The sequence below is a fragment of the Sycon ciliatum genome, chromosome 13, assembly GCF_964019385.1.
Source record: "Sycon ciliatum chromosome 13, ocSycCili1.1, whole genome shotgun sequence".
Classification (NCBI taxonomy): Eukaryota; Metazoa; Porifera; class Calcarea; order Leucosolenida; family Sycettidae; genus Sycon; species Sycon ciliatum.
In genome coordinates, this window is record NC_088655.1 from 25,212,972 (window position 1) to 25,228,212 (window position 15,241).

Below are 15,241 nucleotides of genomic sequence, written 5' to 3' on the forward strand. Positions count from 1 at the left end.
TCACATCAATACAAGGTGAACCTGGTACGTAACCTGGTGGGGAGAGCAAAGCGGCTCTGCTCCGAAACGAAGCTGACGAGCTGGAATTTCTCAGATCAATATTCCTTAAGAATGGATACCCACATGACTTATTGAACAAAATACTGAAGCAAGAATCTAATAACAAAGATACATTTACAGGTCCTCGGAAGTGTCCTATCTACTTATGCCTGCCTTGGAAAGGCAACGCGTCTGTCAGCATGTCCAGAGCTATCAAGACCCTGGTCAACAAAACATACTTTTCTGCCCACTTCATCCCGTGTTCACCACGGTACGTGCGTTCATGGTGAGGAAGGATGTCCTACCTCCCCAGCTTTCAAGCCATTTGGTTTATCTCTTTGAGTGCCGGAATTGTGCTGCCCGGTACGTTGGTAGGACTCTTCAACACCTGAACACACGTATCAGACAACATGTGCTGTTGCAATTATTACCACCAGCAGCCAGAGCAAAGCGGCCAAAGCGTGGTAGGCCGTGTTAGAACCCAGTTAGCTCAGTAGACAAACACGCTGTGCCGACAGCGCCGCCTGTTCCCCTGCCACCACCGGCCCCACCACCTGGGGTGCCGTGGGTGGCTGGAACTGGGGTGGGTTTGCCATCAGTGACCTGGCCACCACTTCTCGACCCACGGCGAACGGCAGCGTAGCCTACTCTAGCACAGCATCATCGTCCTGGAAAGGAGGAGGGGCTACCGAGAGACACTGAACCCTCACCTCGACAGTTGCCCTTGCCTCCGACTGAGCCACCCCCTTTACCTTTGGTGACTACCGAGACGGTGGTCCCCCCGGTGCTGGGATCCACGGTGCCGACTGTGTCTGGACAGAGAGGGAGATCATCGACAAACCTAAATGAAACCACTATCCTTACCCATAGACCCAGAAGAAGCACAGCTAACTATTAACTTGAAATTTATGCACGGAATGGACTTGGCCCACGCAAAATGGACAGTGGAAATGGGTTTGCAGTAGCAGAAAACCCAGCAACGGTGACGCGGAGCAGCGGTCAAACGACTTGTGATGCTGTTGGAGATGATGGAGCCATGTTGGAGGCTGATAAGGAGTGCAGTGAGACTGAGCATCAAACGGATGATGAGGAAGTTACTGATGATGATGATGGTGGTGATGAGGACGATGATGATGAAGATGAGATGGAGGACGAGGATAAGGCAGAGGAGGTTGAAGGAAACGATCGGGATGAGACAGAAGAGAGCAACGTGAGCAAAAAGTCAGCTGTATTTTGTCACTTGTTCTCACGTCCAGATTGTCTTAGTGTGTACGCTGATTCTCACTTTTCTGTTTTGTGCCGTGCAAGTTATGTTAAGCAGTTGAAGGTTCTGGAAGCTGTATGTATTCGTGTGCATAATCCTGTTCTTTGTAAACAAAAGAAGCATGTAGTCGCGCTTAAGTTGTTCTTTTAGCTGGTTATCAGATGTAAATGTTGTGTCATGTTGCACTGTATCACCTCATGCTTTGTGCCTGCACTCAGTTATGATTATATGTTAGCACTATATTTGACACCTATTATGTAATGCTGTAGCACTTCCTTTTTTGTTCACACTTTTAATTATGCTGTTATAAAATGTTCTATTTTTTGTACACAGTGCCCTCAGTTCCGATACTATTCACTGATGAGCGGAACACGAAAATCGATTTTGAATAACATAAAGATCCTTAAAAATTCCATGAACTCGTTGTTGTCTGGCCATGTCTGCATCGATTATACTCTTAATTGCACTAATAAAATTCCTTTCTCCACGCCGACTCTTTAGATAATAATAATAATTGCAATTTCAAATTTGGACTTCACGGAGAATTTTCAAAGTGTTAGGAAATTTGTGACCACATGCCACGTACTGCTCTTTTCTCTCCGAAACTCAACACTTGCAAGCCAGATGTGAAAGAAAGAAAAAAATCATCAGTCACACCACCGGGACTCGAACCAGAGACCTTGCTATTCGCGAGCAATGCTCTAACCAACTGAGCTACAGTATGATTCTTATCCACAGTGATGGTAAATCTATCCTTCTTCGATAAATCAATATCTGCAAGAGTAGATAAACAAGAGTGTGCAACTCCGGATCTCTCCTGCACAATCTGCAGATACCCCGCGCCCACGGCGGAATTTTTTGTTTACGTCACCTTTTTTCAGAGAAACGCGGCTTTGCCGCAGAGCAGTGTGAGAGCACGTGCTGGGCACCGACCTTGTAGTGTAAAGCCCAGCCAAGTGCACGAGGGAAAACTCTCCAAAAGGCTCGCAGGGCGTGCGTCGTCGAAAAGATTACGTCAACAAAAAATTCCGCCGTGGGCCAATCCATCCGGAGTTGCACACTCTTGTTTATCTACTCTTGATATCTGGCTTGCATCATACTGGCAACTCACACCAATCAAGAGGGCCCTCAGTAGTAAGTGCGGGGCAGGTTCTGGGCCACTTTTTGACCTTTCACCTTTGGGCCAAATAAGGCACACTGTGTCGGTCGTGCTTGGTCTGGCCCCGGGACAGATATTGCCTATTCCCCCATCCCCATCTCAAGCACTTGAGCTGCATGTCATTTGTAATGGGCAGACGCTGCCTGTTGTGAAAACGGCCAAGTATCTTGGCCTACATTTCGACTCAGACATGAGCTGGAACACCATGACAAGCCATGTTGCACGCCGCGTTGCCGCTAAGATTGGGCTACTAAATCGAAGTGCAGCATGTTTGCCTTTTTCTTGCCGTGTTCAGTTTTTCAGGTCCTTTATACTATCAGAATTTGACTATGCATCTGCTGCCTATGCCCCTTTCTTATCGTCTTATCAGGATAAGCGCCTAAATAGTTTGTTCAAACGTGCGGCTCGCTCGGTGTGCAGGGCAGCCCCTCGCACTCACACGGCTCCCTTACTTGAACGCATGAATGCCCATACCCTCAGCATATACACCCACATGCACATCCTTGTATTCATTTGGCGCTGCCTGAACAAATCTTCAAGTACTCTGTTTGCAAGCTTTTTCACCCGTAGTCCCTCTCTCCGAACACGAGGAGGGAACAGCAAGTTACTCATCATTCCTGTCTCCCCCACTGCATCCTCAGCTAAGCGCATTAGCCATGCTGGAGCTATCCTGTGGAACCAGCTCCCAGACACAGCACGCCTCGAAAGAAAGCGCTCCACTTTCAAATCGCTAAGCCTGGCCTTTCTGTTAGGCAGTACCGTCAACTAGGATGAACTCATCTGCTTCACTACCTCTCTCTCTCTCTCTCTCTCTCTCTCTCTCTCTCTCTCTCTCTCTCTCTCTCCCTCTCTCACTCACTCACTCCTTTCTTCCCGGTTGCCGTGCTTGTGACTTTTTTTCCCCTGCTGCCGTGCTCATATTAGTTATCTAACTACAGCTGTATCTTCTTCTTGGTTCTGTTTGTCCGCTTATTATTATATTTTCTTTTCTCTTATTATCAGTGGGACCATTGTCATTAGGTTTAGGCCTGTTTTGGAACTCCACTTTAAATAAAGCCAAACAACAACAACAACAACTCCCCCAGGGTTTGACCTTTGACCTTTGGGTTAAATAAGGCACACTGTATCGGGCGCGCTTGGTCTGGCCCCGGGACTCCCCCAGGGTTCGACCTTTGCCCCTGCCATGCCATAAATGTCATCATGTTCTTTTCCGTGGCGACCGTGCACTTGTGCACGTTCGTTGTATTCGCACCAGGGAGTAGTAAAATACGTACTACTCCCTGATTTGCACATCGTAGATGTGCAGTGAATGACATATTGCGCATGCGCGCATGAGCACGCGGAGCGTGCGACCTTCAGTGGCCCTGCGGAAAAGACGCAGTGCAACAGAAGGTGGACTAGTACACGTGTCATTATACTAATGTGTGATAGCCGACCTCATATACGATGTACGGGTAGATTTTTCCTCAGTATGTTGTAGGCAGTGCTGGAGGTGACGTGACGATGGCGGAGCCAAGTGCAAAACGATCTAGGCAGCCCAGACAGCCCACCTCGAGTGCCGTGCGTGGTTTTTTGAAAAAGTTTTCTTTGCCAGGTTCAGGCACTGATCCTCTCGTCTTTTTCAGCAGCCATCATGACGAGCTCAGACAGGTTCTCCTCGAGGAGCTTCAGTCTCACCCGTTCAAGGTGGTTTTAGTTTTGAGGGTGGAGATGACACGAGAGTCGGCCACGGGTAGTACGTCTGCCGTCCCGTTTTTTAGAAGTAGACCGGCTCGGATCCTCAGCGAAGGGGATATTGATAGTGCAGTCAAGACGATGGTGGCGAGGATCACTGGTCTTATTGATAAGTGGGTGCAGAGCGGATCTGACTGGACCGTTTCTCGAGTGAGGCAGCTGGATGTGTCGACAGCAAAGTACACTCCTCTTCGAGGTGAGTTTCTGTTCATCCGGCAGTGTTTGTTCGAAGCCTGTCGAATTTCTTGTGGAAAGTGGTAGACGTATGTTTTGTACCAGATGTACAGTTTTTCGTGATTGTCGAGAGGGTGTAGTTGTGATGTGGTGTTACTCTGAGCAAAGCCTTCGTTGTATTTTTGTGGTGTACTGTAGGTGGTGCAGCTGCTATCCCGCCGAAATTAGAAAAAAAGAAGGCCATCATTAACGTAAAGAACAACGATGACAGGTGTTTGATGTGGGCGTTGTTGTCAGCGCTGCACCCCGTCGAGCAGCATGCTGAGCGTGCATCCAAGTACACCCAGTATGTGGAGGAGCTGCGGTTCGACGGTGTAATGTTCCCTGCAACGCTCCGTGATGTATCCAAAGTGGAGATACAGAATGGTCTTGCAATCAATGTGTTTGGGTACGAGGGGAATCTGTACCCACTCTATCTCAGCGAGCGACAGGAGACTCCCATCAACCTCCTTCTTCATGACAACCACTTCACATGGATAAAAAAACTTCAGTCGTGCATGTGAGAATAAGAACAGACACGCCACACACTACTGCTTGCGATGCCTCTCCGCACACAAAACAGCAGACTCCCTGCAGCATCACAGCGAGAGATGTCAGGTGATGAAGCCCGTGCCAGTAGTCATGCCCACAGCAAAGGACAGCATCCTCAAATATACAAATTTGAAGCACAGGATGGTGGCTCCATATATCATTTACGCTGATACGGAGGCCATCATTGAGCCGATGGAGGAACAGCATGGCAGCAGCACTGTACGCACAGCACGTCATGTACCATGCAGCATCAGGTATGTTTTGTTGTTGGTGTTGTTTTTGACTAATGTTTGCTGTACTCATACCTGCACAGTGCTTGCTGTTATTCCTTCTTGTCTTGTTCTCCGCTAATTGTGTTCGTGTTGTAGTATGTGCATTTTGTGTGATTCTATTTTTTCAAAATCACTTATTCTTACTTTCCCTCTTCTTTTATGCTCTTGTAGATATGCTGCCATCCGATCCAACGGTGAAGTCCGTGGTGAGTTTGACGACTGCAGTGAGAATGCCATTCACAACTTTTTCGACAGTCTCAAAGAGTTGGAAGGCAGTATCCAGGAGGATTTGGCTGATACCAAGCCAATTCGCATGACAGCAGAACTGGAGCTTGAGTTTCAGAACGCAGTCAACTGCTGGATATGTGATGAAGTACTTGGAGAAGATCGTGTTCGTGATCATGATCATCTCACTGGTAAGTATTATAATTTTTTGTTTATTTTTGTTGTTTTGCAGTTGTGTGTAGATATGCGCATGATGTGTATAGTGCATTTTCATGTCTTTGTAGCTGTTTGCATCTGTGTTTTATCACGGTGTATTGAATTGTATTGTCTGTGGTATCACCTTCACTGTAGATGTTTACTATGTTTGTGTATTCCCCTCTTTCTGAATATCTGCACAGGCAACTACCGTGGTGCTGCACACTACCAGTGTAATATTCAGCTGAGTATCTACCCAGATCGCCAGATCATTCCGGTTGTGTTTCACAACCTGAAAGGGTACGATGCTCACCACCTCATCGCCCACATTGGTATGACCGAGGTTGAAGAGGTGGAGTACGAGGACTCTAACCAGCGTAAGCGGATTAAGAAGGTTGGTGAGATCAGTGTCATCGCCAACAACATGGAGAAATATATTTCATTCAAGTGGCGTCAGTACCGCTTCATCGACTCCATGGCCTTCTTGAACTCCTCTCTGGACTCGTTGGTGAGCAACACCCCGGAAGATGCCTTCAAGCTTACTCGTACATTGGCCCATCATGACCTTCTCCTGCGTAAGGGTGTCTACCCCTACGAGTACATGGACTCCTTTGCTCGGTTTGATGAGACACAGCTGCCACCTAAATCAGCATTTGAGTCTAGTTTGACTGGAGAAGGTATCAGTGATGCTGACTATGCTCATGCTCAGAACGTATGGCAGGTAAGCAGCTTGTGCCTTCTGTATTGGCCCTCAGAATTTCCCTGATGCCATGCTTTTTGCATTATGCTCTACTTATGACTTTGTATGCTGTTGTGATGTGCCCTACACATTTTTTTGTACTCATTGCTCTCTATCCGTGGATATGTGGATGCTTGTGTGTATGGATGTGTGCATGCGTGTGTGCGTTGATGTTTTTTTTTGTTTTTTTTTTGTTTTGCAGACATTTGAGTGCAGTACAATGGAGGCCTATCATGACCTCTATTTGCAAACAGATGTCTATCTTCTAGCAGATGTCTTTGAGCATTTCCGCAAGACGGCATACAAGACGTATGGGTTGGATCCAGCTCATTACCTTACTCTCCCAGGTATGTTCATCAGTCTTTGTTGTTGTCCAATGTATTCTCTCCTTTAGATGGTGTTCTCTGTTAGTATTCTTGTGCTTTCTTGTCGGTGTATTTTTATACTTTTTGCATGGTGTATTGACTTTCGTGTTTGTGTTCTGGTGTGTTGCATGGTGTTATGTAGGATATGCATGGGATGCTCTACTACGGTTCACCCAGATTGAACTGCAGCTGCTCACGGATGTAGACATGCATCTGTTTGTCGAAGCCGGTCTACGTGGGGGCATCTCAATGGCGTCGCAGCGGTACGGCAAGGCCAACAACCCAACGATGGATCAGTACAATCCTGCCGAGCCCACATCATACCTGCTATACCTTGATGCCAACAACCTGTATGGCTGGGCTATGTGCCAGAGTATGCCGACATCTGAGTTTGCCTGGTGTGACAAGAACCTGTCCGAGATACTGGCACAACCTGTAGATTCGAGCACTGGGTTCATTGTGGAGTGTGATCTTGAGGTACCCTCTTCGCTGCACCACTACTTCAATGATTATCCACTTGCACCGGAAGTGATGAGAGCATTCTCAGATAAGCTATCACCATACCAGAAAGCACTTGTGGAGGAGCTCAAAGTGTCAGCCGTAGATGGAGTCAAGTTGACACCCAGTCTCCTACCCAAGTCCAAGTATGTGTTACACTACCGTACACTGCAGCTGTATTCGCGTCTGGGCATGGTGGTGACCGCTGTTCACAAGGTGTTGGGATTTCAGCAGAGTGCCTGGATGGCTCCCTACATCAATCTGAACACTGCACTTCGCACGAGGGCTACAACCGACTTTGAGAAGAGCTTTTACAAGGTAAATGCAACCGTTGTGTGCAGTCTTGTATGTTGTTGTTGGTTTCAAATCTTTATTCTCACGATAGCCAGTGGCCAATAAGAGATAATAGTGTAAGAAAGGAGAAAGAGTGAGGAAGATTTTGTTGGTTGTTGTTGTTGTTGTTGTTGTTTTTGTTGTTGTTGCATGTATGGTGCAAGTGTGACGTGGAGTATGCTAATTGAAAATATGCTGATGTGAAGGAATGGCATGATATGATTCTCATGTGTCATGTTTGCCTGTTTGTGTGCTGCAGCTGATGAACAACTCAGTCTTTGGCAAGACGATGGAGAACGTTCGTAATCGAACACGCATCGATCTCTTGCGGGAAGAAAGTGAGGAGCAGGTACTGAGGGCAGTGAGCAAGCCTACATATGTGCGGCACGACATTTTCCCGAACGGGCTTGTCGGAATAGAAAAGCAGCACACTGAGATCAAGCTCAACAAGCCGGTCTATGTGGGTATGTCGATACTAGACCTGTCAAAGTTGCACATGTACTCCTTCTACTACGATGTGCTGAAGGAGCAGTACGGTAGCAGAATCCGGCTGTTGTACACCGACACCGACTCTGTTATTGTGCACATAACCACCGGTGATGTTTATGCAGAGATGGATCTGTCTCTGTATGACACCAGCAACTTTCCCACTGACCATCCTCAGTACACTTCTGCCAATAAGAAAGTGGTTGGCAAATTCAAAGATGAGCTTGGTGGGAAATCCATGGTGGAGTTTGTAGGTCTAAGATCGAAGATGTACTCCTACATCGGGCAGGAATCGGCCAAACGGGCCAAGGGTGTGCGGAAGGCAGTCCTGGCAAATACCATCACCCACAAGGACTATGTAGATGCACTGCTCAGTCATCGTGTGTCTGCCAGGCCTATGATGGGTCTCCGATCACATTGCCACACAGTGTATGAGGAGGTAACCACCAAGGTGGCATTGTCTCCATTCGACTGCAAGCGGTATATACTGGATGATGGCATGGCCACACTTGCATATGGTCACAAGGACATTTAATGGGCAGAACCCCACATTGAACATGTTTCATCATTTTCATGCAAAACTTCCCGCCATTCTTCTGTCTAATATTCCTCCTTTCTTGACATGTGGAGCTGGCTCCAACACTCCACATTTGTGTTAAATATTTCAGGCTTGTGCCTCAATTATATTGCAGGATATAGTGCATTGTGCGGTATAATAATCTTCATCGCATCATAAAATATTACCCTACATACTTTGGTTTGCAGTGTGTGCGCAGCATAGTCCATATATCATCAAATTGATCAAGTTCAGTATCTGCGGGCATATATTTCCCCAGCTTGAGAAAATGCTTATATACTTGCGTAAATTTATGCTCACAATGATGACATAAAAATGAGATTAAAGTCCATATGATGGCCAGTATGAATGTAGTTATGATGCTTGTTCTTTCGGCTGGTGAGGTTTGAGTGGATTTCTCTGCCAACACATTGCTGGCTCCGAACAGCACTGGTGCAAGCAGGAGTAGTTGTTGAGTAAGTTTAACTTTATTCAAACGCCCCTTCACTTTCTGATAGGTTCCGCTGTTGCTCGCAGTTGATGGCTCGGCTGATGGGGTGTCATTGCTTGAGGAGTCCATCTTGATCTTACTGTACCGGGAATTTTTCCTCACATCCATTCAACCATTAGTATGAGCAAAATTATGGCCAAAAAGGCTGAACGGGGATGAGTCCATACTGAACGATTTGACCAGTTGAAGTCGTGTGTAAGGGTGTTTTCAAAACTTTGCCAACCTCCTTTTTCCGCCAACCAGGGCGAAACATTGGTGGTCATGTAATCTAAGTGCCAGGTCATGACATGATGTACATAGTGCAATCCCAGTTCCGTTGAATTCTCCATACAGATGTTCGCTAACTCGCTGCTGAATAAGTACAGGGCCACAATTTTAACATGGCTGATACCGTTTTTAAATAGTTCTTTTGCAAATGTAAGAAATTGCGTACGACCCGTTCTGGAGTTGAAACACAGTTGCTGCATCAGCACCTGAAATCTCGATCCACTGCGCCTGACTAAGCGACACACTCGTACCAAAACTCTAGAAAGCCGAGATGGTTTCGACTCCGGCGACGATACACATTGTGGTAGGTCTACATGACCTTGTTCTGCCAGTCGATCAGCAATAACAGCAGAAAGCAGATTTCTTGCAGTAGTCTGCATTGTGCACTGCATCATCGTTTCCCTCTACTACTATCCTTGGAAATATACCTCATTTCTTTCTGCGATACCCATTGGTTGAACTTTTCGGGGTATCCCTTCCACTTGACCAGCAAACTACCCTTACGTCTTTTCAACACCTGATCGATTCGAAATGTAGCTTGCGCAGTCTTCATGAGCTGCTGTTTGTAGAAGCTTCCTGTGATGGGTTCATCGGCAAGGTCTTTCACTTTGTAGGTGACCGGATAAGTGGGGAGAACCTTACGAATCACAAATACCTCTTCGGTCCAGTTGGGTGTGTATCCCTTCGCAAACATTCTTTTTTCCACTGTAATGCGAACTTTATCTCCGACTTGAAAGACAGGCTCATCCGCAATGGGCTCATACAGTTGCTCAATCGGTTTCCCTAGGGAGGCTTCCATGGGGGTCATCCCAATTGTACGGTGTTTACTATTGTTGTAGTTGTCGACAAGTTTTTGCAGCACATCGATGTAGACGTTGGTCGAGCGAGCGGTGAAGTGCTTCCACATACGAGATTTTAGCGTTCTGTTGAAACGTTCAACGACGACGGCTTTCCCTTCATTCTCTGTACTGTACATGTGAATGTCGTTTTTCTTCAACCACTCCTTGAACGTTTTGTTATAAAATTCCGAGCCATGGTCCACCCATAGTAGCTTAGGTTTCCGATTGGTTGTGATGGTTTTAAAGGCTGAGACAACACTATCCCCGGTTTTGCTCTTAAGTGGCACACTCCAAGCATACTTCGTGTATATGTCTATAACATTGAGAATATATCTAATTCCTTCGTTATATTCGCTAAAGGGCTGCATTTCTACGAGATCAGCACTCCATACATCGTCCTTGCCGTAAACGTCCACTTTTCTGCGTGGGAAATGTACTCGCTTAGGTTTATGTAGCTCATCAGCAAGATCATCTTGCCAATCCCCACCAACCATGACTTGATCGTTGTGAAGGGTATCGTGAGAGAACGTACAGGAGAGGAATTCCAATACTCCGTCTATACCAGTCTTTGATAAGACTTTCGCTACCAGGATGGCATAACGTCCGCAGACCGCTGTGCTTCTATCTTGAATGACTTGCGTATTGGTGTACAGGTTGCAGCCGGAATAAACATTAAGAAAACATTGTTTTAGTTCCGGTTCTTTATAGTCTTCGGCCATCTGCATCAATGCACGCCCGAAGCTGTCAAATATCAGAACATTATCGCCTTCCCTACACACCGTCAGCCAATGGTGTCCCCCTTCGGGTTTGTCCAATATCGGGAGTATGTTGTCCGTGTTACACACACAAAACTCGCCATGGTTTAAGGCAGGCAGGAGATCATAGCTAGTCACACCTCGGAACCCGCGAATGTGTTTCAGCGCAGACTCGATGTCCACGTTGCTCAGCTCCACATCCATACCTAGTATACCAGGGATTTTCCTTTCAGAATAGCAAGTGTTCGGTAATAGGGACTCCTTGTATTGCTAGCCACTTGCCGATTCTTGAAGACACTTTTGATAAAGGTGGCATCATCAGCCATGTACTCTTTGAGACCTAACATAAATTGTTCTGCGTTGATAAGTTTTGCTTCTTTGGTTCGAGTGTAGGCGTTGATCATATCTCCTATACCGGAATATTTGTCTGCGGATCCTGGTATGGCTAGAAGCTGAGTTCTTATTGCAGCCAATTTCACATTACTTCTCGAGTGGTTTGGAAGCGCATTAAGGTTGGCTGCTGCTGCAATCTGCTGGAATGGATAACGCGACAGGTGAAACTGATTGATTTGGTTGACCAGAGTAGCATAGTCTTTGAGGATTTGAAATTCGAGGGTATCTCTAGTGTTTTCCATTCTACCTCTGAGCCCCTGCTCATCCTCCTGATAGACTTGGTGTAGTTGCGGCCTTGCACTGAAGTGGCTGCTTTGCAGAAAGGCTTCCGGTATCTTATGGTCTACTAGGAGTTTACCAAATGTATTTATCACTATTCTATCAAACTTTGGCTCCATGGCGGTTTGCAGTGGGATACTAGCGGCAGAGATGTTTCGCCTCATTCTAGCCTCTGCTATGGACCCTCTTGCCATTCCAGAACTCTGATCATAATCGAGGAGATTCGATGCAACAGCATTAGTAACCGAGGATGGGTTTATCAGATCCGGATTGTTCTTAAATGTTCTATCATACATAGCCTTTACTCGAGGGTTTGATTTCACTTGGGAGATAGGAAATGGGCGATCTTCTTCGGGGATATAGGCCAGTGCTTCTCTCACTTGCCCGGAAAATTTCTTATAATCTCCACCTCGTACTGGAGGAGTACCTTGAACCTCCCACATGGTGTCACCTTTACTCAGGATATCCTGGGGTTTTTGTAATATCATCTTCATGGTCTCGTCTCTCTTCTCTAGTGGTATTGGGTGAGTACGGCCGTTGCACTCGATGCAGATAGGTTGGAAGTGCACCCGTATTCGCTCCATTTCTGTACAACGGGCTTAATCAATCTCATCCACTCCTACCCCCCGTGCTTCACAGCCAGCAATCCACTCAAAACTATCAACTTCGGATTCGATTTGGACAATTAGTTTTACTCTAGGGAATGTGACCTCCCAGGTGTCTCCAATCTTAGTGACGGTAACCGCATCCCACTCACTGTGGGTGGGTATAATGCGAACACTGACACCATCCATACTTACTATAGGCAGAAAATATTTTATTCAAACACAACCTTCGAGGTTATGGAATCACAGTGAGTATAAAACTCATTGCGTGATGCATCGACCGCTAGAAAGGGTCTCCAACAAGCTTCTAATAGTTTTTCATAGAGTTTATAGACAAGATTAGCTTTCAAACAGGATCCGCCAAATAAAGTATGAAGATAGCGTTTGATGTTGGATTTATCTGTAAAGCGAAAAAGATAGAGGAAGTTGGTATTTATCTTCATATCTTTGATGTTATCAAAGCTTTGAGAGAGAAAGAACACATTAAGTTCATAATGATGGCTATACATGGTGAAAAACTTGTAAAGACATTCCCTCTGACTGCCATGCTTCAGTCCCATGACACGTATATCATCTATAATGACAAAGGACTTGGGCTGAATGTCCGTCTCTTCGATACACTCAGGCATTGCACTGTAATGTTTCAACTCCGTGCCTTCCTGCCTGTATTGCTCCGGTGAAGTATTGGAGATGACGTAAAGTCGTTCCGGCTTTACCGCTCGAAGTATTTCCTTGAGGTAATGGGATTTCCCCATGCTGCTCTGACCCAGAAATAGCACATTTTGTCCCCATGTTTGGAGGGAGGGGAGAATCTCAGAGTACTTGGGTTGAGATCGTAGAGACAGACCTGCTACGCGGAGTAAAGAGGCAGACCCTCCTTTCAGAGACAGCAGTGATGAAAAGTCCGTACTTACTATAACGAGAAAAAATTAAATGTTAAAGCTCTGAGGTATAAACGAAGGGTTATGGGTATTTTCGATGCGAGTTCGGATACGGTCAGTAATGGTTTCTGGAGGGTTTGAGGATCGTCGTCTTCTACCTCTCTTCTTAGCTCCTGACTTGATGCCGGACTGTACTCTCGACTTTGCATGTTCAAACAGCTGCCTTCCCAGACCTTCAACCTCCCTCTTCAAACCGTCTCCTTTGCGCTTCCTTGCACGTTGCCCCCTGGAGAATTTGTTAGTGGGTGGTAGCTTCGATCGTCTTTTCTGAGATCGTCTCTGGCTTGCTCGAGTACTGCTTTTTCTACTATTTCCCTTTCGACCCCGGCCAAATACCTTGTCCACCAGATTGTCACCGACGGACGCTAGCGCCCCCATAGCTAAGGGTGCACCAACGGTTTTCAATATGGGTAGGGCTTTAGCCACGAGTCCCGGTGGAATGCTCAGTCCGCCTCGCTGCATCATGGGTTCACGGCCGGCTACCATCTGACGTCTGATGGACTCGCCGTCTTGACCTCGACCCAAGAGCATGGGAAGAAGCGACATGCCTAACATCGCCCCCATCCCAAGCCCACCCCTCTGGGTGAGCTTTTGGCCTTGTTCGGGGTCTTGCATTCTTTTTCGAAGCTCCTCAGCCTGTGCACCTCCAAAGATGTTTTTGATGAAGCCCCAGATACCAGACCCGTATTGTCTTTCCAAAGTCTGTAGATCACCTCCCCACGCTCGGGGTGTGGTTTCCAAATCTCCTCCCTGCATTGTTACTATAACGTGGAAATATTTACACAGTCTCCCACTTGATGCCTTCTTCCTTGCTCATGGTATACATATACTGGTCGAGACATAATAAATTGACCTTGATCGATGTGCTTGCGTGACTGGGTACATTGATCGGGGCGTTGGCCACATTGGCGAATTGATAATCGAGTGACATGTTACCCCTGACCTTTTCATTGTCCAGCATCCTGTCTAGATTGAGGTTGATTGGTATCATAAAGTAATGGTTACAGTAATCCGAGGCTGTGATAGGTATTTCAGCCCCATAGGTCTTTCCAAAGAACTCTTGAACCAAGTTGTATCCACGTAAATAGCTCGACTTGTTATAGTCATAATAGTGCTTGGCATCACTGTTTTCAGAACACTCCCATCTGAACTTCAGCGGACTGTCGAACACAGATTCATCGTTAATGGTTACTCTGAGTTGGGAAAGATTCGCATGTACCATGGCCAGGCGATTGCTGAAATTACTGGCAGCGCCGCCACCCAAGACAGCATCTTCTCCGAGTTTCAGATCAGAAAAGAACAGGATCATCCTCCTAGGAATATCTGAATTGTGGAGTAGCTCCAGAGTACCTGCATCGTCTGTCAAACTCTTCTGTACAAGCCGAGGGCACCAGGTATGGAAATATAGTTCTTTAGGCAGACGCACTTGATCTACGTATGCCTTATCCATTCTATAGGTAGGGTAAACAAAGTCCAGCTGCAGCAGATCAATGTTGACAGGCCCAACACCTGTTAGGCTGTTTCCTCCTCCGCCTCTATCCGAGACAATCATATATCTAGAGAGCTGGGTTTGCGGTAAATCAAACCGTATTTTGATTTGTGTTCCTGGAGGCAACCACGCATCATCCACATTGAAGAAGGGAAGGAATGGTCTCATTTTGAACTGGAAATGCCCTGATGTCACACGGGCAACGTTTTCCAGAACAGTATTACTGAAGTTCTCCTCATTCGACAGGTGGACAGTGGGCCGTCTTTTCAGTGTCGTACCATCGAAATCATCTTCGCCATCTGTGTTTGTTGCAAACGCATAGGCGTGCGAGCGTTTTACACCATACCGATAATTCCCTAGAGGTATATCTTTAACACACTTCTGGGGGTCGAGTTTCTGAAGTCCGTACAGATCAGAATCGGAATATTGGAGTTTAGCCACGTCACTCTCCATAAGGCTAAGAATGTGTTGCACACTCTGCATATCTTGCACCTTGCTAGATTGCGTCACCTCCGTGCCATTTAGTTCCACG

At 46.5% G+C, this 15,241-nt stretch overlaps 1 protein-coding gene across 1 annotated transcript; it reads left to right on the forward strand.

The window, feature by feature from the left end:
* The first annotated feature begins 4,392 nt into the window (after nucleotides 1-4,392).
* Nucleotides 4,393-9,004, forward strand: LOC135829689 (uncharacterized). The gene is made up of 6 exons (XM_065342080.1): nucleotides 4,393-5,215; nucleotides 5,405-5,649; nucleotides 5,857-6,374; nucleotides 6,595-6,739; nucleotides 6,900-7,573; nucleotides 7,848-9,004. Exons 1-6 carry the CDS (start codon nucleotides 5,031-5,033, stop codon nucleotides 8,607-8,609), a joined length of 2,529 nt encoding a protein of 842 aa, XP_065198152.1. The 5' UTR covers nucleotides 4,393-5,030; the 3' UTR covers nucleotides 8,610-9,004.
* The last annotated feature ends 6,237 nt before the right edge of the window (nucleotides 9,005-15,241 follow it).